This window comes from Terrapene carolina, unplaced genomic scaffold, assembly GCF_002925995.2.
Source record: "Terrapene carolina triunguis isolate 2854851 unplaced genomic scaffold, T_m_triunguis-2.0 Scaffold58, whole genome shotgun sequence".
Classification (NCBI taxonomy): domain Eukaryota; kingdom Metazoa; phylum Chordata; order Testudines; family Emydidae; genus Terrapene; species Terrapene triunguis.
The window spans coordinates 80229556-80253366 of NW_020664409.1; the positions used below are offsets into that span (position 1 = coordinate 80229556).

A 23811-nucleotide genomic window follows, 5' to 3' on the forward strand; every position below is an offset into this window, starting at 1 on the left:
ACAATTGTCCTTCTCTTAGGCTATGTTTACACTACAGCCTATTTTGGTATAACTTATGTCACTCAGGCGTGTGAAAAAACCACCCCCCTGAGCAACATAAGTTACAACGACATAAGCACTCACGTGCACACCACTATGTTGGCGGGAAAGCTTCACCCGCCGACATACTTACCGCCTCTCTCAGAGGTGATTTTATTATGCCGATGAGAGAGCTCTCTCCTTACCGCATAGAGTATCTTCACCAGACATGCTGCAGTGGCACAGCTGTATCCTCAGGCCTGGGAAAGGTACTCAGAGTTTCACAGCTAAATACAAGATCAAACATATAGTTCAGCATAAGTAGTTAACACACATTCTAAGGGACCATTAAGGGTGATGTGGCGCTTTAATACAATGGTAGTCAGAGGACAAAAAAGGGGGTTAGTGGGTTACCAATTGTTGTAATAAGCCATAAATCCAGTGTCTTTATTAAGACCATGATTTTTATTGTCTAGCAAAGTTATGAATTTAAGCTCCTGGGCTCCTCTTTTGAAGGTGTTTGGCAGATTTCCTTTGAGGATGAGGACTGAAAGGTCAGATACGGTGTGGTCGTTTTGTGAAAAGTATTCACCCACAGGTATCTGGTGATATGGTGTTTTTGTCTTTAATCATTTTCCTGTGTATGTTCATTCTAGAGTATAGTGATTGTCTGGTTTCACCCACATAGTTGCTATGGGACATTTAGTGCACTGGATGAGGTATAACACATGTGATATCAATGGGTCCTATACATGCCTCTTGAAAGGTGTGTTGTGGGGGGTATTGATCACTGAAGCAGTGGAGATATGTCATCAGGTTTTGCATCTGTTGTTCTGGCAGGGTCTGGTGCAGCTTTGAGCAAGCTGTGGGCAGCTTGCTTCTGATGATGAGTTTGGAGAGGTTGGGGGTTTGTTTGAAGACCAGAAGAGGGGGATCAGGAAAGATTTCTTTCAGGGTGGGGTCCCCATCGAGTACAGGTTATAGTTGTTGATGATACCCCGTAGGGGTTCCAGGGAGGGTGGTAGGTGACAACTAAAGGCATGCAGTCGGAGAGGGGTTTATTTTTATATTGAAGCAAAACCCGCTCCAACCACACACCCCTAGTTGTAACAGGAAAATGATATAAGACAAAAGTACCATATCACTAGTGGATGAACACTTTTCACAAAACCAACCCTCTATATCTGACCTCTCAGTCCTCATCCTCAAAGGAAACCTTCACAACACCTTCAAAAGAGGAGCCCAGGAGCTTAAATTCATAACTTTGCTAGACAATAAAAATCATGGTCTTAATAAAGAAACTGGATTTATGGCTTATTACAACAATTGGTAACCCACTAACCCCCCCCTTTTTGTCCTGTGACTACAGGAGTGTTAAAGGGCCACATCACCTCAACTGGTCCCTTAGAATATGTGCTAACTACTTATGCTAAATTATATGTTTGATCTTGTATTTAGCTGAGACACTCTGAGTACATAATAACATGACTTAAAATCATTAAGTTATGCATATTGTTAGTCTTTGTATCTGTGTAATTTTATTACTGTTGCCTTTATTCTTCTAGTCATTGTCATGCTTCCTGGTTGTCTTAATATAGATTGTAAGCTCTTCAGGGAAGGGATTGTCTTCCTATGTATGCATACAACACCATGTACAAAGAGACTCCTATTCTAATTGTGGCCTCTTGGGCACGAGCACAATACAAATACTTAGTAACAATAAAAATATTTTTAAAGGCAGATTCAGATTCCAAGGCCAGAAGGGACCGCTGTGATCGTGTAGTCGGCCCTCCTGTATAACACAGGCCATAGAACTTCCCCACAATGATTTTTAGAGAATAACAGGGCCAGAGCAAGATTTTAATTTTCAGAGACATTTGGGAAAATGTAAAAAAAGCAACAATTTTTAGGTAACTTCCTGTTTTAAGAGACATCTCAAAGCATCCACAGCCATAGTGAGTTAAATTCTTTGTACTGACTGGGTGAGCCAAAGTGTGCTGAGGCTGGCCACATCCTTCTGTCTGGGGATTTCATTAATGTGGGAGTCTACTAGATATAGAGATGGCTCTTATACCATCCTTCTCACAGGCTTCAGTATCAGGTCTTAGTTGGGGATGGGGAAGAGGAGTGGCTGGAGTGTGTTATATTCTGGCTGCTCTCAGATGGTGGAAAGTCCTTTGGGGACAATTGCCTGCTGCCTCAGGTTAGAGCAGTTCCAGGTCTGCTGTAACCTGTGCTTTAGCCAAATACCCTCTAAAAAATCAGAATGCTGTAACTGGTTCCCTGACAGCCTCCCCCTCTGCTTTGCCAAGTGCAAACTTTATGAAAAAGAGAAGCTGGCCAACTGAGTATAAATTTTCTGCATCTTATTATGAGACTACCTCTGTTAAACAATCACATTTTCTGGGCCTCTCGCATGATTGCTTGAGACATTTTACAGTCTATGGTATTGGCAATGATCAGGTGACTTGGATTTATTGGACATCATTTTGATATCACCTACACTCTCATAAACTTCATTCATTTAAATTGAGTTACTCCTGACTAACATTGATGTGAGAGGAAAATCAGGCCATGCAATTTTTATCTGATTTAATTTTTTTTTTTTTTTTAAACTATTGATGGGATAAAATGATTGGGAAAAACATGTTTTTCCCATCTCCCCCATAACAGTGCTGTGTTAAGTTTCTAAAATTTTTATTTAAACCCTTTCGCAGCCTGAGTGGCGGAAGGTAATTTGACAGAGAGCACTCACTCACTTAGAAGTGCCTTTGAGTGTTCTGATGTCAATGGATTTGATTTGTTAAAGTTATGAAGCTTTGTAAATTATACTTTGCAAATATGCAGAGCATTTTTAACAACGATCTGCTAACATGAGGCTCCACTCTTCATGTATGTTCAATAGCTGAGTAGTGACTGTAGATGTGTAAACTGCACATTGAATGAGGTTGGGCTACACAGTAAAATGTATATTGACTGGTACTCTGCACAGTGAACTGCACATTGAAAGAGGCAGTGCCAACAGGTGCATAGCCATGTGTAGCTGAAAAATTAAGTGCTGACACACAGCTTTCATGCATTGATAAGTTGGTGCCCAATTTTCAACAGCACAAAGTGCCAACTCAATGAGGCAGGACCTTTAGGATCAGTGTTTTATTTTTCTACCTCTCTTTTAGAGAGAGGAAACATATTTGTATTACATATAAAACATACATATATAACGTGTGTGTATACACTTGTGTGTGTGTGTGTGTGTGTGCTGTTATATGTGTAATACAAAAATGTTATTTTTGTACAGTGCCTATTGCAGTGTTTGTTATTTTGGGACATTATTCAAGCTATTTACTATGAAAGAATAAGACTACTGCAGAATTGGTGTACTTCAAAGTTTCAGCAAAACACCTGTAGGGGACAGGAAGCTTGAGGAAGGGATGTTTTCCCCCCCAATGTAGTCTGGTTTTTTGTTTTTATTTAATCTCCTTCTCTGAATCCTATGCTTCACACAGGATTCTCACTAACCCACCACATTCTGAGTTTGGAGGGATGTTTGTGAGATGGTGGGGGTGAGTTGGATTCTGTTTGCTTATATCTCTTGCTATTTTGCTATGCATTATGTCCAGCTTCCTTTATTTAAAATAAGAGTTGGCCATTGTTGTGACCTCTCGATTCTAGGGGGGGAGGGATAGCTCAGTGGTTTGAGCATTAGCCTGCTAAACCCAGGGTTGTGAGTTCAGTCCTTGAGGGGGCCACTTAGGGATCTAGGGCAAAATCAGTACTTGGTCCTGCTAGTGAAGGCAGGGGGCTGGACTCGATGACCTTTCAAGGTCCCTTCCAGTTCTAGGAAATGGGATATCTCCATTAATTTATTTATTTATAACACAGTTCAGGATCTGGTGGAATGATCTGGTCACCCAAATACATGCAGTTGTTGTTGTGCATCTTTTGTAGACTTACCACCCTCATTAAGAGGGTCAACATTTTTGAGCTGGGGAAGTTTCATTCTGGAAGCTACAAAAACAAAACGAGACTGCCTGGCAGGTCACTTCTACCACTAACTTGAACGTCAAGAATGATCATCTTTAAACAAATATTACACTATTTAATATGCTATCTTTCTGTGTCAGGATAATCATGAACAGTTGATTGTGCATTTTCTAAAGAATTAAACAGAAGGGTATGCTGTCTGCTGGGTGCTAAGATACAGGATGTGGACCTGAGGCTGAAGAGGATCCTAACGGGAGCAGGAAAGAATCCACTGATTGTCCTTTATGTGGGAACAAATGATACGGCTAGATTCTCACTGGAATGTATCAAGGGAGACTATGCCAGGCTGGGGAAGACGCTTAAGGAAATTGAGGCTCAAGTGATCTTCAGTGGGATTCTGCCTGTTCCTAGAGAAGGGTAACAAAGGTGACAAGATTATGACGATCAACAGATGGCTCAGGCAGTGGTGCTATAAGGAGGGCTTTGGGATGTATGGCCACTGGGAAGCATTCATGGACAGAGGACTGTTCTCTCGGGATGGACTTCATCTGAGTAGGGAGGGAAATAGACTTCTAGGATGGAGGCTGGCACAACTGATTAAGAGAGCTTTAAACTAGGAATTTGGAGGAGATGGTTGGGAGATGCCCAGGTAATCTCCACGCCAGATTTTAAAATTGAGAGGGAAGAAAACAAAGTAAGAAAGGATACAGCGGTGGGTAGGAGAATGGACATAAGGAGGAAGGGTAGTGTAGATACCAGTCTAATAGGTGGTACTGGCAGTAGAATGTCTGTGCCTAGTTGGGTAAAGAATATGAGCGAAGCCAAACAGCGAAAATTAAGATGTTTGTACACTAATTAAGATGCGAGGAGCCTAGGTAACAAAATGGAGGAACTAGAGCTATTGGTGCAGGAAGTGAAACCAGATATTATAGGGATAACAGAAACATGGTGGAATAGTAGTCATGACTGGAGTACAAGTATTGAAGGGTATGTGCTGTTTAGGAAAGATAGAAATAAAGGCAAAGGTGGTGGAGTAGCATTGTATAGTGATGAGGTAGACTGTAAAGAAATAAGAAGTGATGGAATGGATAAGACAGAGTCTGTCTGGGCAAAAATTAAATTGGGGAAGAAAGCTACTAGAGCCTCCCCTGGGATAGTGCTTGGGGTGTGCTATAGACTTCCAGGATCCGATTTGGTTATGGGTAGAGACCTCTTTAATGTTTTTAATGAAGTAAATACTAATGGGAATTGTGTGATCATGGGAGACTTTAACTTTCCAGATATAGACTGGAGGACAAGTGTTAGTAATAATAATAGGGCTCAGATTTTCCTGGATGTGATAGCTGATGGATTCCTTCACCAAGTAGTTGCTGAACCAACAAGAGGGGATGCCATTTTAGATTCGGTGTTGGTGAGTAGTGAGGACCTCATAGAAGAAATGGTTGTAGGGGACAACCTTGGTTCGAGCAATCCTGAGTTAATTCAGTTCAAACTAAATGGAAGGATAAACAAAAATAGATCCATGACTAGGGTTTTTGATTTCAAAAGGGCTAACTTAAAAAAATTAAGGAAATTAGTTAGGGAAGTGGATTGGACTGAAGAACTTGTGGATCTAAAGGAGGAGGAGGCCTGGATTTTTTTTTTTCAAGTCAAGGTTGCAGAAACTATCAGAAGCCTGCATCCCAAGAAAGGGGAAAAAACTCATAGGCAGGAGTTGTATACCAAGCTGGATGAGCAAGCATCTCAGAGAGGTGATTAAGAAAAAGCAGAAAGCCTACAAGGAGTGGAAGATGGGAGGGATCAGCAAGGAAAGCTACCTTATTGAGCTCAAAACATGTAGGGATAAAGTGAGAGAGGCCAAAAGCCATGTAGAGTTGGACCTTGCAAAGGGAATTAAAACCAATAGTAAAAGGTTCTATAGCCTTATAAATAAGAAGAAAACAAAGAAAGAAGAAAGGGGGGGGGGAAAAGTGATCTGGGTAACTACAGGCCTGTTAGTTTGACATCTGTAGTATGCAAGGTCTTGGAAAAATGTTTGAAGGAGAAAGTAGTTAAGGACATTGAGGTCAATGGTAATTGGGACAAAATACAATATGGTTTTACAAAAGGTAGATCATGCCAAACCAACCTGATCTCCTTCTTCGAGAAGGTAACAGATTTTTTTAGACAAATGAAATGCAGTGGATCTAATTTACCTCAATTTCAGTAAGGCATTTGATACGGTTCCACATAGGGAATTATTAGCTAAATTGGAAAAGATGGGGATCAATATGAAAATTGAAAGGTGGATAAGGAATTGGTTAAAGGGGAGACTACAATGGGTCATATTGAAAGGTGAACTGTCAGGCTGGAATGAGGTTACTAGTGGAGTTCCTCAGGGATCAGTTTTGGGACCAATCTTATTTAATCTTTTTATTACTGACCTTGGCACAAAAAGTGGGAATGTGCTAATAAAGTTTGCAGATGACACAAAGCTCGGAGGTATTGCCAATACAGAGAAGGACCGGGATATCATACAGGGAGATCATACAGGGAGATGTGGATGACCTTGTAAACTGGAGTAATACTAATAGGATGAAATTTAATAGTGAAAAGTGCAAGGTCATGCATTTAGGGATTAATAACAAGAATTTTTGTTATAAACTGGGGACTCCTCAGTTGGAAGTAACAGAGGAGGAGAAGGACCTCGGAGTATTGGTTGATCACAGGATGACTATGAGCCGCCAATGTGATATGGCCGTGAAAAAAGCTAATGCAGTCTTGGGATGCATCAGGCGAGGTATTTCCAGTAGAGATAAGGAGGTGTTAGTATCGTTATACAAGGCACTAGTGAGACCTCATCTGGAATACTGTGTGCAGTTCTGGTCTCCCATGTTTAAGAAGGACGAATTCAAACTGGAACAGGTACAGAGAAGGGCTAGTAGGATGATCGGAGGAATGGAAAACCCGTCTTATGAAAGACTCAAAAAGCTTGGCTTGTTTAGCCTAACCAAAAGAAGGCTTAGGGGAGATATGATTGCTTTCTATAAATATATCAGAGGGATAAATACCAGGGAGGGAGAGGAATTATTTAAGCTCAGTACCAATGTGAACACAAGAACAAATGGATATAAACTGGCCATCAGGAAGTTTAGACTTGAAATTAGACGAAGGTTTCTAACCATCAGAGGTGTGAAGTTCTGGAATAGCCTTCGAAGGGGAGCAGTAGGGGCAAAAGACATATCTGGCTTCAAGACTGAGCTTGATAAGTTTATGGAGGGGATGGTATGATGAGAGAGCCTAATTTTGGCAATTAATTGATCTTTGATTATTAGCGGTAAAGATGCCCAATGACCTGTAATTACATTATAATGGGATGTTAGATGGGGTGGGATCTGAGTTACTACAGAGAACTCTTTCCTGGGTGTCAGGCTGGTGAGTCTTGCCCACATGCTCAGGGTTTAGCTGATCGCCATATTTGAGGTCGGGAAGGAATTTTCCTTCAGGGCAGATTGGCAGAGGCTCTGGGGTTTTTCGCCTTCCTCTGCAGCGTGGGGCATGGGTCACTTGCTGGAGGATTCTCTGCACCTTGAAGTCTTTAAACCACAAGTTGAGGACTTCAATAGCTCAGACATAGGTCAGGGGTTTGTTACAGGAGTGAGTGGGTGAGATTCTGTGGCCTGCGTTGTGCAGGACGTCAGACTAGAAGATCATAATGGTCCCTTCTGACCTTAAAGTCTATGAGTCTGTGTCATGCCTGTTCTGAATCTTTTCTGTCTGTGGTTTGGTCTATATACAGTAATGCTATGTTTGCTGAATTAGAGTGACTTTTCTCCTCCTCATTATGTATTTTGATTCATTCTTGAAGGTGAAATTTTTTTAAAAATATTTTTATCTAAAGGTAAAAACTGTTAAGCGTGAAAAACAGATCAACCAAACAGTTAAATCTGTGAAAAGCAATAGTCTTCTATTTGTATAGTTATGTTGGTGTGTATATATAGAAGACTATTAAAATATTTCACAGTTAAATACTAGAAAATAAACTAAAACTACATTAATAACCACATTTTTTAAAATGAGTATCCGAGATTGGTATAAACTTATTTAGGCCACTGGATATAATTTATGTTGGCTGTAACTTCTGAAATAAACTCAGGTAAGAGTGGGAAAATAATCCAGATTGGTCATAAAAGCAGAATTCATAAATGGATGTAGGTGACCAGACTCAGAATGATTTAAAAATACCTGATAATCTAAAGGGCATATTTTCTTAAAAACTAAGGGCATGATACCAGGTTAGATCAATGAATTGTGTGCACGAATCATAGGCAGTGTGGGCCCTTCATTCTCTTAAAGAGAAAATACTTGCAAAACTAGGGTGACCAGATGTCCCGATTTTATAGGGACAGTCCAATATTTGGGGCTTTTTTTTTATATGGGCTCCTATTACCCCTCCACCCCCTGTCCTGATTTTTCACACTTGCTATCTGGTCACCCTATGCAAAACTATTAAACAGCATAATTTCCAGTCAGTTTCTGGAAATATTATTATTATTTATAGCAGCACATTCTCCTGAATCTCAGGAATAGAGTTCATATACTGGAGGAGAGAAGAGTTCTTTGTAGTAGCGAATATGGAAAGATAAATGTACAAAACCAGATATTAAAAATGATTTATTTTTAAGTAGCAATAATAATTTACTAGGAATAAACAGTTCTACCTCAGTGTTAACCGTCAGAACAGACAGTAGTAGATGGAAAACAAGCAGGTATATGTGAGTAAACATGACCTTAAGCCTCTTTATTAATTTTACTTAATTTTAAATCTCGTCTATTTATTTTTTTTATTGCCTAGCCCGTCTTTATTTTATGTTAAGTTTTAAAACCATTGTCTGTCTTTTTTTTAAACATTACTAATATCTATTTTACATTTTTGTATATTATCTTTTGTCTTTCCTTTTTTCTGTTTTTGTACATAATTTATCTTTAACCCTTCCTTATGTTCTGTATTTTTAAAATTAACCTTTTAGGTAATTATTTAGTCTTGTCAGGTTTCTATTTTAAAATTAAACCCACCTCCCTCACTCCTGTCTATTTGCAACCATTTGGGGGATTTGATCTATTCCCACCCTATTATTATCCTTCACTGTCACTTGTCTACCCAGAACATATCACTTGTGGCTGAGAGGCAGTCACAGAGAAAGCAGCCAAACAGGTAGGCACTTCAAGGTTCAATGTTTCCGAAGGTATGCATGGTCGCTCCTACCCACTCTGAATCTCTTTGCTAGAAGCTCTTGGCATTGCTCATGCTACTATAAGGTGGGGATTCAGGGTCATAGGACATCCACATGGCTCCTCCATTCCCAATCTAAATCTCTCCACTCTTGCTCCTGTGGGCCAGGGAGCCTTGCTATGAGTATAGGTCAAGGGGCAAAGATGGCCTGGTATAGTACGGTTAAAAATGATACTTGCATGTACAGTGGTCAAACTTCAAAAATTCTGTGATTTAAAAGACTTTATGATTTTCAGCAATACTCCCTATCTATATAATGGGGGAATACCACTAGAAATGGTAACATCTTTCAAAATGCTTAAAACTTAACCCACTGTACATTGATATTTTCACTAGCTAGTGTGTAAGAGCACAAAACTGTTTGTATACAGATACCTGAATGAGAGCAGTAAAACAAATGGAAAGTGCTCACCTACTTAAGTGTGCAATTAAGTGCTTAATAGCATACCTAAGTTTAGTCAGTGTATTGGCAAGTGTAAGTAACTGAGTTATCAAAAATCTTTTCATTTGTAAAGCTTTGTTCTCCATTGATATCAAATTGATTGACTGAGGGATAGTTTTGATTGAAATAATTTTGAATATTTTTTGTTTGCTAAAATGTGCTTCCTGTTACTTTTTAGGCAGCTAAAAAGACAACCTTCTCACCAAGAAAAATAATATGGCAATATTAATACAACCATATATTTTCATAAATATGCAAAGGAAAAAAGCACAAGACAAATACAGAATAACATATATACTACATAACATATAATAAACAGTTGGGGCAAATTTGTCTTAATTTACATCTATGATTCAAACTCTGATATTTTGTATGAGCTATTGAGTAATTGGTATGCAGTTATGTCACTATCAGTCTCTTATTTCCAACTGCATTAGTCTATAATCCTTCAAAGACATTTGCCCACCCAGAATCCCATTGACATCAAGCCAGTGGGCTTCTATGCAAGTGTGCAAGGGTTCCATCCATGCTGATCATTTGCAGGATTAGGACCTATCACACTTGGGCCAAATCCTGCATTCTTTATTCACGTGAGCTCCACTATTTGTTTTAATAAGGTAGGTGGGATTTGACTATTAAATTGTTTTTATTAAAATAATTTTCCTTGTGCATGTATTTGTACTTTGACTTCCTTTGAAAATTTAATCCATAAACAACTAGAAGAAAACCAATAAAATAACATCCCTTTCACCATATACTTTTCATAATTAGGAGAAACAAAAAGCTGTATGTGAATCAATTTCCTTGAAATTTGTTTATTTTTACTAACACATACTAGTGCTTGGTTTCAGTATGGAAATAACTGTCTTTCCTTTGTCTTTTTCTGTCCTTTCTTTCTTGCTTTCGTGGATATGAACTCCAGGAGGACAAAGTGGTTAGAGCCTTTTTCTGTCTAACATTATTTATTTTTATGAGTAGTCTTAATACTAAAGGCTAGATTTTTGCCCTCACTTATACAGATACAATTCCCACTGAAAGAAAAAGGAGTTGCTCTTGTTTAAGTGAGAGCAGGAATGGGCCTTATGTGTTTAATAATTATTCATCTTAAAAACCATAAAATTTAAAGTGTTGTAGATATTATGCATGAAAATTCTTTTGTTGAAAAACAAGTGCATGCTCACAAGTTTCTTCTTCTTTAATTTTGCAATATTCTATATGTGCAGTTTAAAAAAGAAAAGAAAATGGATAATTGATGCAATACTACTGATTTTTTTTCTTCCAAAAGAATTTAACAATAATTTTACAACTTAAGTGGCACAAATTTGGTAATATCAGCTTTGTTCAGTGATAGCTCTGATTGTATTATGAACACCCACATGGTTAAAATTAGGTTTTTTTATTATATTTTATCCTTCTGATTTTGATGGAATGACAGCTCAGTAGTTTGAGTTTTTTCACAGTAATTCAAAACATTAATATTCAAATATCATCAAGAAAACATGTCTATCCTAAACTTTTAATTTACTAGATACTATTTAATCCCTATAATATGGTGGAGTTAAGAACTTATTTTTGTTCTTTAAACTAAATTATAAGCATAAGTTTGTCATCCACAAGTCCTACTGCACATATTATATTGAGTATAATGTTGAAAGAATGTTAAGTTATGCATGCCACTAATATTTTGCTAGTTTGTTTTGTGAATACTAAACCTAAAGTATTCTCTTAAAATACTGATTTTATTCTAGCTATGTTTAGGAGAGGATGTGTAAGAGAATATGAATATGCCTGGACAGCTTTAAACATTTATTGAAAGGAATTAAATTTCATTTAAAAAAATTACAAACAACAAAATATCCTGGCTAAACTAAATCTACTTTTCCATGAAAGTGACTGTAAACATTCTAAAATCAACTGCAAATATAAAAGCTCTTGTCCTCTAGTGCTTAGCAATTAAATCTGTCACTTGCAGACTAAAAAGTTTTTTACAGTTTGCATATGTCCAAATAGGTACACATAGAACAAACTCTCCCATTTAAATAAATGGGAGCTTGTTACCACTTTTCATTGGGAGCTGTTTCAGGCCTCACAGGTTGTCTACACTGCAATGAAAAATCCCTCACTGTCCCATGTCCACTCACTCAGGATGATGGGGCTTGGGCTATGGGGCAGTTTAATTGCGGTGTAGATGTTCGGGCTAAGGCTGGAGCCCAGGTTCTGGGAACTTCTCCCCTCGCAAGGTCCCAGATTTTGGGCTCCAGCCTGGGCCCAAACATCCACGCAGCAATTTTACAGCCAGTCACTCACTGCCTCTGTCTGTGGGTCACAGCTGAGAATACCAGATTTAGGACAAACTGCTAATAAATGAGGCAGATCCACCCCAAAACAGGTGTTTATTCTTTCATAAGATATACCAAGCCAGTAACAGAAGTAAACTTCTGTCTCACCACACTGGTTAACAAGAAGTCCAAACTGTAGTCTCCTTTGGCATCCCAGCCCTCGTTTTACCACCCAGACATTAGACTTGATGAGTGGTTATTTAATACCAATTTAATCAAGCAAAGGTTATTATAATCCCAAGAGATCAGGCAAGCCAATATATAACTCAGATCTTACCTAATAATAACACTGTTGCCAATCCTTTAGTACCTAATATCTAAAGGTTTATTTATATGTAACCCTTCTGCCAAGTGGAGCTGGCAGCAACCAGGGTCAGGTTCAATATCTAGGGGTTCCTTTTCAACAATATAACACAAAACTGGCGCAAGCCCCCACCCAGTAACCTGGGAAAATTACACACCACCCCTGGGTGCCTCTGAGAGCCAATTCTTCCCCATTCCAAGCACAGAGTCTGAGTGTAGAAAAGAAACTTTTTTAATGAAAGGAGAAAAGTCGCCTGACATTAATTAGGGAAAATGCCACAAGCAGGATTCATAAACATAAAACTGTGAGCAGAATGTATGGAGCACAGTCTTCTGCCTCATGTTCTTGAATTCTACAACCAAAAATTTCTTTTCTGTGTCCCCCTCTGCCCCCTCACCATACCCCATTCACAGTGGTTGTCTTTGGTCAGTGAGGACCCAGGGTTCAGAAGTGCATGTGCATGAGTTCACCTCCCACCCAGGGAAGAAGGCTCCTGGCTTGCTCCGCCATCTGAGCAGTTTTTCTGGCTGGCCACCCCACCAGCCCTGTTCCTTGCCACCTGACTGCCCTACCAGCCACTGTTCCTCACCGCCTCCCGCTGGCTGTTCCCGCCAGATGACTGCTCGCCACTTTTGACAACCGGGCCTGCCAGTCACCTTCTGCTGCCACCTGCCTCTCTGTTGTGACCTCTGTAGGTCAGTTCCTTAGTGTTTGTCAGCTCTTAGTGATTTTTAGCTCTCATCAGGCTGGGCAGAAACACTGTCCCATCACAAGTGATCTCAGCACTTAAAATAACAAAAGGCTCCTAATGAAGTCTATTTAGCTCTATGTTTGAACAGTGGGGAGGAACAGGTTAAACCAGACTGGGGACCCTTAGGGAGAGTCCACACCACCTGTCTGGAACACCTGTCCCCACCCCTCTCTGCTTTCACAGGCGTGTGGCATTCGAGTCCTTGGCTTAACTAGGTCCTTTCAGCTGAGGGGGACCTCCTCATTTGGGGCAGGTTAAGCACAGTTTTGCCCCCCCCTATTCAGACAATAAAGACAACATTGAAAACATTTCACGACCCGTGCATTCAGTACTAAAGTGATTTGTAACCCAACACCAGCCAAAGTTGATCACTTGGGGCTACACAGCTCCTGTCTGCTAGATACCTGTGCAGAGTAGGTGTGTTCATGTAAATACAGTTTGCTCCTAAAGTCTCTCCTCCTCCCCAACTAGCTGTCAGGGGAGAGTTCATTCAGACTCTGCTTACATCTAAGAGAAAAGAAAGCGGAGAGTGTTATGATGGTCAAGGAAAACAAATACATACTCATTGCAAAGTTCTTGGATCAGACTTGTAGTCCTGATGGAATAAACTGCTGGTTTGTAAAGTCTCTCATAACTTCCAAAAGATTGGAAGGTCCTCAGTCCATTGGTTGGAATGCTCCTTTTAGTGTAAGTCCAGAGATCAGATCAGGAAAGAGGCACAATGGAGACGCTTCCAGGGCTTTTTATACTTTCTCCCATGTGTAGGGAATTCTCTGTCTTAGTTTGTGGAAAATTCCAGGCACAAGGTGGAGTCCAGGCTCACATGAGCAAGTCACATGTCCTTGCATGCTTTTATGAGTCATAGGAACTGCATATTTTGGCTAATACTTCCATCGGGCAGGGACAGGTTCTTCTATGGTCTATTGTGTGAGCTAAGTGTCCTTTAATGGGCCATCAATTTGAATAGTCCATTCACAATGTGCTGGCCAGACTGGATGTAAATTACCTTGTGGGCGTTACCCCATAAGCAAACACAATCAATATTCATAACTTTAGATACAAAGATGATACATGCATACAAAGGGGATAATCATATTTGATTGTAACTTTTCCATTGACACCTTATATGATATACTTTGTACAAGATTTGTTGCAATTTACTAACAGTGGCAATATTGATATAATGGCTCATGTTTCAATCATACAGCATCACACAGCCCAAGCCCCGTGAGCCCGTCAGCTGATTCAGGCCAGCCACAGGTTTTTAATTGCTGTGACAGACTGTATTTTAGTGTGGTTGAGAAATACATTTCTTCAAACATAATCCATGTGGCACATGATCACTTATTATGATTTATGTAGCACCCAAGGTGTGCTAGGTATGTAACAGATCAATAAAAGAAACTCTCCCCCACCCCAAAGAGCTTAGAATCTAAGAGTGGTCTTGAACACAAGTAGTATCATTGTGGTCAACACAACCACTTGTATTTATAAAGGTATTTTTGTCTATATGTTTAGAGTATCAAGCTCTAAATTTAGTAAGATAGTAAGCCCTCAGTTAAACAATGCAGTGAAGAGGATACACAAATACCTGGATTTATGGTGTATGTATCATGATGGTTACATTTTGGGGGCGGGGGGAGGAGGGGTATGCGAATCTTGGGAGCTGTTAGTATTTAGATTACCTTTTAATGGTTAATGATTGCATCTCCGATTGCTTTAGGTAGTGCCCAGTTCTACTGATTTAGAATTGTATGTTTAGAAATAATGAAGATAGAGAGCCAAATACATATTTTGAGCCAGATTCTCTCTTCCTCAGTGCAGTGTGACTGTAAGAGAAGGGTAAAAGAAGCTCTCCTATGTGCATCTGTGAAGGGAACAGCAGAAATCCTGGTTTTGCACCCTATAGTGTCAAGAGAGCTTCTATATTCCTTAGCACCTTGCACGCAGACATTCGCAGAATGGATATCCTGTACAATGTTTGGCTTTTATGTGATATAAGATATGGATTATGGTAGTGTTTTACCAACATAGAAAAGTCATAATTGTTTGTTTGTCCCTCATTTTCCAGTACTAACACAAATGTGGCATAACAATTTTATGTCCAGTATCTTAAGGGTCATGTTCTATTTTTGGTAACTGTAATACATTCTTAAATATAGCTATAGATACTGGGCGTGGCTAATGGTTGAACACTGACCATATGGCTGAGCAATGTGGATCAGGAAACTCCTCCCATAGCTTAATCTGCAGCACTCAGATCCATGCAGAGATGAGAAACAGTCTACCATGCCTTATGCCATAGGGATCCTGTCCGCGAGGACAGGATTTCAAGAGAAGGGCTGGGGCACTGCTCAGCATGCAATGGGTGTAGAAGTTAGCTGCCAGTCAATGTATGCTGTTGATGGGAGCATATGCAGCAGTTTAGATGGGAGCTGCACGTAGCCTCTGACTGTCAGAATATGGTGCCCATTCTGTTATTGAACATGTATGGCTGGGATTTAGTTAGATGTACCTAGTAAGTCATTCACATACATTAAAGAGGATTCCTGCTTTGCTGTTCATGTGGCGGGAAGAGGCTTTCTATGCATGCCTATTTCCTTTTCTTACAGCACTCCTCCTGCTTTAAATCATTGTTTCCACATATTGTACTTCATGTGCACATTTCTGCTGCTGCTGCTGGTATAGTGAGAACAAGTTAAAAAACAAAAAACAAATCCCAGCCATGCCTCAGTCTTGCATAATTGGATATAGCAAAATATGTTTGCTAAATGGAGGACCAAATCTGTAAAGAAAGAAACGATCTAATCTTTGAGTGATGGCCCTATATGGATTCCAACATAGGTGCACATGCACAGGAGCTGGAAGGTTTTAGTAGCTCTGTCTGTTGACCCACATGTGAGCCATGTGTCCCCTCATGTTTCCAGCTCAGGTTATAAAAGGTTGTGTGGGTCAACGCCTCTCCAGTTCCTTCTTACCACTGCATGACTTGAGTTGGAACCCATGTTCCTTCACGCTGTTAGCTTAACTAAATGACTGTCCGTTCTTCCTTTCTTGTATATAGTTATAGTATTTTCTTGTTTTGCAGCCTGTTTTTAGAGTTGTAGTTAGTTAGGTTCTCCTTCAAGTAGTGTCCCTATGGGTGCACCATTGTAGGTACGGTAGTGCCCCTGCACCTGGGATTGGGGATCTTTGGTAGAAGTGCCTGTTGGGCTGCACATGTGCTCCTTCCTGTCTCGCGATGTGAGCGCTATATAGCGCTGTGTAGTCCAATTATCCTCAGTTCCTTCTCAAGCACCCTTGGTCAGGGACAGAATCCCTAGCAGAGGCCTTAATACATCTGTAATGATATTAGTGTTTCTGTTGCAAGTTCTTAGTAAGTATGTGTTTCCTTTATATTTTTTTTCTTCCCTTTATCCCTTCTCTCTCAATTTTTTTTTCTTTTGCTGTTTTCTCCCTGTTACTCTTTAGATTAGCATAGGTTTCCTTTTCTATGCCCTTTCCTACTGAGAAGTTCTCTCTACTTGGGGTTATGCCTGGATCTGCCGGGATTAAAAGGTGCCTCTCCTGTTATGAGGCCATCCGAATGAGCGACGGCTACTCACAGTGCATCCACTGTTTGGGTGAGGGGCACGTATCTCAGAAATGCACCCACTGCCTCAAATTGAAGGCATGGTCCAGCAAGGACCATGAATTGAAAATAAAACTTTTACTGCTGGAGGGCTCATTGCGACCAGCCTCAGAATCTGGCCCCGATACCTTTCCTCCGCCATCAGCACTGTCATCTGCTGACCCCCACTACAAAAAGAAAATGTTCACTCTCTTGCTACCTCAAAGAAAGGCATCCCCTGTGAGTTCGGTAGCCTTGACATCTTCTTGAATGAGACCTAGTTCCTTTGACTGTCTAGGTATCTCTGGTATTGTTGAGAGGCTCAAGGACCCTAAGAGGGCAGGACCACAAACAGGACACAGTCATTTGGGACCAATAAGGACAAATCAAAGATCTCAAAATTGGTACCAACTGCCTCATCGAAACACATGACGGATGCATCCTCCAACACCAACGCAGTCCGTGGTGCAATCTACTGGTCATTCGACAGAATGCACTCTAACTTCGGCACTGTCAACATCCAAAACATCTGCACAATTAACTAGACACAACCACCAGTACCTATGATGCTCATGCCAGTACTGCAAGAGTTCCACTTCTCAATAGACTTGATCGTTTCTGACAACCCAGAGTCTCCGCTCCTCTGTACTGAGCTCCCAATGGTTCATGCCTCTCTCCCCTGGAACTGCAACTTATACCACGCCACTCTTCTTCACTATCCAGGACCGCATTGCCCTTCCCCAGCGAGGAGGAGTACTCAATTGTGCCTCTCACCCTCCAAATCATATCAAGGGGCTCCACACAGACAACCATACTCACACCGTTGATATCCAGAGACCAGAAGTGAACCAGGTCTTTGGTACAGGAACCCATGGATGCAACCCCATGTGCTTATTCCCCCACATTGGCCCTATTGGGACCCTTGGGCCACACTTTCCCAAACCACCACCGATCGCAGACAGACACATATACTCTTCATCCTCACTGGTATTTAGGCCTCCTGAACCAGAGCCAAAATTGTTAGAAGAGCAGGAGGAAGACATGGAGGCAGGAGGAAGAGGTTACACTACCAGCCAACATCTCCTCATCCTCCCCTGAAAAGCCATATCCCACTATCTCCAGCATCAGCTGATGATTTTAAACAGTTTCAAGAACTGTTCCAAAGGATTGCTGACTCTCTCCAGATCCCAATGCGGGAAGGTAGAGAGCAACATCACAAGTCACTTGGCATATTGTATGCCTCCCCATTGGCAAAGATGGCACTTCCAATCAGTGATGCCTTGTTGGATCCACGCACGCTGATCTGGCAGACCCCAGCATCAATACTAGCTACCTGCAAGCAAGCAGACAAGAAGTGTTGTGTCCCTGCCAAGGACATAATGGAATTCTTATTCTCACATCTTGCTCCAAATTCCCTCATGCTCAATGCAGTGCATGAGCAAGTGTGTGCTGCTGTTGTCCTAAAACAACCCCATATGACAAGGACTGGAAGAGACTAGACCACTTTAGTCACAAGTCGTAGTCTTCAGCCATGCTCCAGTTTCAAATTGCTAATTATGAGGCACTTCTAGCCAAGTATAATCATGTGAACTATTCGAAATTCCATGAGCTTTGTCCTCTTGGAGATGTTCTCTAAAAAGAGCAGTTCCAGGCACCAGTGACAGAAGGACAACTTCTGGCATGTATCGCACTACAAGCCTGGTCCATTGTGACATCTGTTGTAGTGAGATGGTCTTCATGGCTTCACCTCTCGGGGTTCCCCAGGGAGATCTCCTCTTTGAAGGATCCAAACTCTTTGCTGAGCACACTGAGTCCCTTCATTCACTAACGAATTCCAGAGCAACACTGTGCTCACTTGGCATCTATACACCAGCACCAAAGAGAAGACAGGGTAGATATCAACCTACCTCGAGATCTCGACCTTCCCCATCCTCCCCTCAAAGGCATTATGATCCACAATGCAGGTGATGGAGATCTCCTCTCAAACCTCCCCATCCCACTTCACAGATCCTTCTTATGAGCAAATTTTACGAGAAGAAATAAACCACCTTCTGCATCTGGGAGCTGTAGAACTGGTCCCATTCTAACACAGAGGGAAAGGCTTTTATTCCCACTATTTTGTAATCCAAAAAAAAAATCTGGCAGGTGGAGACCTATCCTAGACTTGAGAAACTGCTGGGGATTCCTGAACATAGATCTATTCGCCACACCCAAAAATGCCAAATATCCACCAATATCTGGGGGACTCTTTCCTTGTTACATGGGATGCACCCCTCTTCTACACCTTTCCACCCTTTCCCTTACTATTCAAAATGATTCACAAGATGCAAGTGGAACAAGCCAGAGTAATTGTCATAGCCTCAACATGGCCATGACAGATATGACATCCTTACCTCTTGTGCATGACAGTCTGTCCACTGATCACCCTGCAGTTGACTCCACACCTCCTCTTGCTGGATGCAGGCCAAGTTCTCCATCCTTTACCCTGAAGTATTAGACCCAATCCCACCTTGGGATCTCAGCCTAATTTTACACTGTCTCACCAGCCCCCTGTTTGAACCTATGGCAACCTCCTGCTAACGCATCTATAATTGAAAATGGCCTCTTGTAGTCATCACATCTGCTCAGAGGGTAGGAGAAATAGGTGTCCTCATGGTATATCCCCCATTCACAATTTTTCTACAAAGATAAGGTCGTGTTACAACTAGGGCTGTCAAATGATTAAAAAAATAATTGCGATTAATTTCAGTTTTAATCACACTGTTAAACAATAAAATACAGTATATTTAAATATTTTTGGATGTTTTCTATATTTTCAAATATATTGATTTCAATTACAACACAATACAAAGTATACAGTGCTCACTTTATATTTTTGATTACAAATATTTACAGTGTAAAAAGATAAAGAGATTATCATGAAAGTGCATCCTACAAATGTAGAATTTTTTTTACATATTTGCACTCAAAAATAGGACATGCTGATGACGCTTGTTAAAAAAAAATGAGTTAATTAAATTTGTGACTGAACTCTTGGGGGAGAATCGTATGTCTCCTGCTTTATGGTTTTACCTGCATTCTGCCATATATTTTGTGTGATGGCAGTCTCAGATGACGACCCAGCACGTTATTCATTTTAAACACCCTTTCACTACAGATTTGACAAAACACAGAAGGTACCAATGTGAAATTTCTAAAGATAGCTACAGCACTCAAAGTTTAAGAATCTGAAGTGCTTTCCAGAATCTAAGAATGAGGTGTGGAATATTCTGTCAGAAGTCTTAAAAGAGCAACACTCTCTGATGCAGAAAATGCAGAACCCAAACCACCAAAAAAGAAAATCAACTTTCTGTTAGTGTCATCTGACTCCACACTGCTTTGGATTGTTATTGAGCAGAACTCGTCATCAGCATGGAAGCATGTCCTCTGGAATGGTGGCCAAAGCATGAAGGGGCATATGAATGTTTAGCATATCCAGCACATAAATACCTTGCAATGTTGGATGCAAAAGTGTCATGTGAACGCCTGTTCCCACTTTCAGGTGACATGTAAATAAGAAGCAGGCAGCATTATCTCCCATAAATGTAAACAAACTTGTTTGTCTTAGCGATTGGCTGAAGAAGAAGTAGAACTGAGTGGACTTGTAGGCTCTAAAGCAGGGGCCTCAAACACGCGGCCCATGGAGTTGTTTTCCTCAGCCTGCCATAGGCGCCGACTCCACCGGCAGCCAAGCTCCTCTGCCCCCCCCCCCCCAAGCATGCTGCATCCCCGCTCCTCCGCCTACCTCCTAATGCTTCCCGCTGCCAAACAGTGGTTTGACAGCGCTTAGGACTTTCCAGGAGGGAGGGGGGACGCAGCACACTCAGGGGAGGAGGTGGAGAAGAGGTGGGGCTGGGATTTGGGGAAGGGGTTGGAATGGGGGCAGGGAAGGGGTGGGAAGAGGCAGGGCAGGGGCAGGGCCTCATGGACTAGATAAGCAGTCTGAGGTATGAAGTTCAGCATGTATGATTCTTTGCTGTGAGTAGTTGGGAAGAATGTTCGTTAAAAGTGGTAACGTATTTTGTATGAATAGTTACTTTAAAAAGTTCCTGCCATTATAGCTATGTTGATAGACTGTTAGTGTAGATCATCATCAGTGTTACTGACCACATAAGAAATAGTTACAGGTGTTTATATTTTATTAAAACCCTTCTTCTCATTACAGTTTTTAAAAAGTTAATACATTGACTTTAAATAGCATACTATATTACTCTTCATTTTTTTCATTTTTGATTATACTTTTGTATCATTGTATGAAAAGGTTTCAGTGATGTGGCCCTTGGGCCAATGTACTAGTCCTCATGTGGCCCTCATGGTGATTTGAGTTTGAGATCTCTGCTCTAAAGTTTTTTACATTGTTTTGTTTTTGAATGCAGTTATGTTAAAAATTCTATATTTGTAAGTTGCACTTTCACAATGGAGATTGTACTCCAATGTTTGTATGAGGTGAGTTGAAAAATACTATTTCTTTTGTTTATCTTTTTTTAGTGCAAATATTTGTAATAAAAAATAATATAAAGTGAGCAATGTACCCTTTGTATTCCATGTTGTAATTGAAATCAATATATTTGAAAATGTACAAAAACATCCAAAAATATTTATAAATTTAAATTGGTATTCTATTATTGTTTAACAGTGCAATTAAAACTGCAAGTAATCATGATTTATTTTTTTAATCGAGTTAATTTGTTTTGAGTTACCGTATATACTCGTTCATAAGCCGAATATAAGTGGCACTACTTCCCGCAGCTCCCACTGGCTGGGAACAGCGAACTGCAGCCACAGGGAGCTGAGGGGCTCCATGCCTGCAGATGCTCCAAGTAAACAAAACATCTCGACCCGCCAGCGGCCAGGAGCCAAAGTTTTCCAACCCCTGAAATATAGGGTTGGCTTTTGAAAGGGTCATACAGTTTTTGCTATTTTTACCTATCCATTTTGGGGGGTCAGCTTATAAACGAACGGGCTAATGAACAAGTATATACGGTAATCGCTTGAGTTAACTGTGATTGACAGCCCTGAAATTTCTTACTCAGAGTACTGTCCTCTTTCCATCTAAAGCAACATATTCACAATGCATATTCCTTTCTGTTGCCAAAAGATCAAAGGGATCAACCGTATCCAAACAACATCTTTCTAAATGAATCTCAGAATGCATCCACCTTTGCTACTGATGACACAAACTTCAGCCCCCACCTGGAATTCAGAGGCATTCCACTTGAGCACTGTCCACCTTGATAGCTTTTCCGAATAACGTACCTATTATTATTTATTATGGACATATGTAAGGCAGCTACCTAGACATCCATGGACACCTTCAGCCAAGATTACACAATCACCCATGACAGGGCCTCAGACATTCTACGAGGATACAGTGTCTTATCCTCCTTAGTAGATGTCACTCCGAAGCCCCAGCCTTCCAAGTAGGGGCACTGCTCTAGAGTCACCTACAGTGGAGCACTCATAGGTACACTACTCGAAGAAGAGAAGGTTACTCACCCTGTGCAGTAACTGAGGTTCTTTGAGATGTGTGTCCCTATGTGTGCTTTACTACCCGCCCTCCTCACCTCTACTTTGTTGTTCAAATATAAACTCTGCAGTACAGAAGAAACTCAGGGCAGTTAGACCACACAGTGCTATATAGCTGTGGGTCACAGCATGAGACTGGGAGTACAGCATGTGCGGCCCAGCAGGCACTGCTACTGAAGATCTCAGAACTCAGGTGCAGGGACACTACCGCACCTACAGGCGAGCACCCATAGGGACACACATCTTGAAGAGCCTCAGTTACTGCACAGAGTGAGTAACCCTCTCTTAGCTCAGTCTGAGTTCTTCCCCCATTGGGGACACCTGCCCTCCTGGGAAGTATGCCTCGGAAGCCAGATTTAAAAACAAAACTGCTTTGTGCCTGCACTCCTTCTCTGTGTGTGATGAGCTTGTACTGCCTCGGTGAAACTCACATTGCCCCCTGCTGTTCCATCTGCCTCTCCTTCCCACCCCAGATGCAGAAGGCCAGGGAACTTAGTCTCAAAGATCCTCATGGAACAATCTATGCGTCCATGTCTGCAGTTGGATCCAGGACTGGCAGAATCACTGGTGTGGCAACCTTTGCTAGCAGCGTGTGCCACTCTGGCTACCTTCCAGGTAGCAGATCCATCAGTGCTGATGAAATCCCGCCCTGAGCACAAGAAGCATGACTATGGGTATAAGGGCAGATCCCCATCCAGGACTCAGCACAAATGCAGCGTTGTCTCCCCGAGCCATGGCCAGTCAAGAGTGAAGTTTTGTGTTGACCTTGCTGCTCCAGCTCCTAAGGTGCCCCAGACAGAGCATAAAGATACTGCTGCAGTAACTTATAACAACAAACAGGGCGGCACCAGGTCCCCCCACTTCTGTGTGGAGTCCATCTGCCTCTGTAACTGGTGCATCAAACATCAGATTACGCTTCAGCCCACATACCTCCTGGGCACCCAGAACTGACTGGCAGATGTGCTCAGCAAGACACTCTGCCTGAGCCATGAGCAGGACCTGCATGACACCACACTCTGGTGCCTCTTCCGCAAGTGAGGCATGCTGCGATGGGACCTCTTTGCCACTCACAAGAACCACAGACATCCACTGTACTGCTCCTGCAGGGCAGTAGGGTGGGACTTGCTGGGTGATGCCCCTCTTCTCCCCTGGTCAGACTTTCTCCATGACACCTTTCCTCCCATCCTCTTTCTGCTGCAAATTCTCTGCAAGATTTGCCAGGATCATCCAACAGTAATCCTCATAGTCCCATTTTGGTCCTGCCAGTTTTGGTTTAGAGACCTTCTGACCCTCTCTGTCCTTGTACCACTCTGCCTCTGCACCCTACTGTATCTCCGCACACAAGACCAAGGCCACCTCTGTCATCCCAACCTCACAATGTAGTTTTTGGATGGAGCTCGGAGATGGGGTGTGCTCCACCCCTGTACAATGTATCCTTAACCAAAGCAGACAGGCCTCCACCAAGGCGTGCTACCAAGCTAAATGTAAGTGCTTCACCTCCTGGACTCTCAGCCACCAATACCTGC

General features: G+C 41.5%; 1 protein-coding gene across 20 annotated transcripts in view; it reads left to right on the plus strand.

Annotated features, from left to right (window-relative positions):
- The window catches only part of RIMS2 (regulating synaptic membrane exocytosis 2), a 791243-nt gene that overhangs the window by 192833 nt on the left and 574599 nt on the right, over nt 1-23811 (plus strand). For 8 of the 20 annotated variants that reach the window (XM_026663674.1, XM_026663617.1, XM_026663622.1 and 5 more), the window contains one exon: nt 10639-10650. The exons of the other annotated variants lie outside the window; for them this stretch is intronic. In XM_026663674.1, coding sequence (XP_026519459.1) covers nt 10639-10650 — 12 coding nt within the window. The remainder of the gene's footprint in view (nt 1-10638; nt 10651-23811) is intronic. 20 annotated transcript variants of the gene reach the window in all.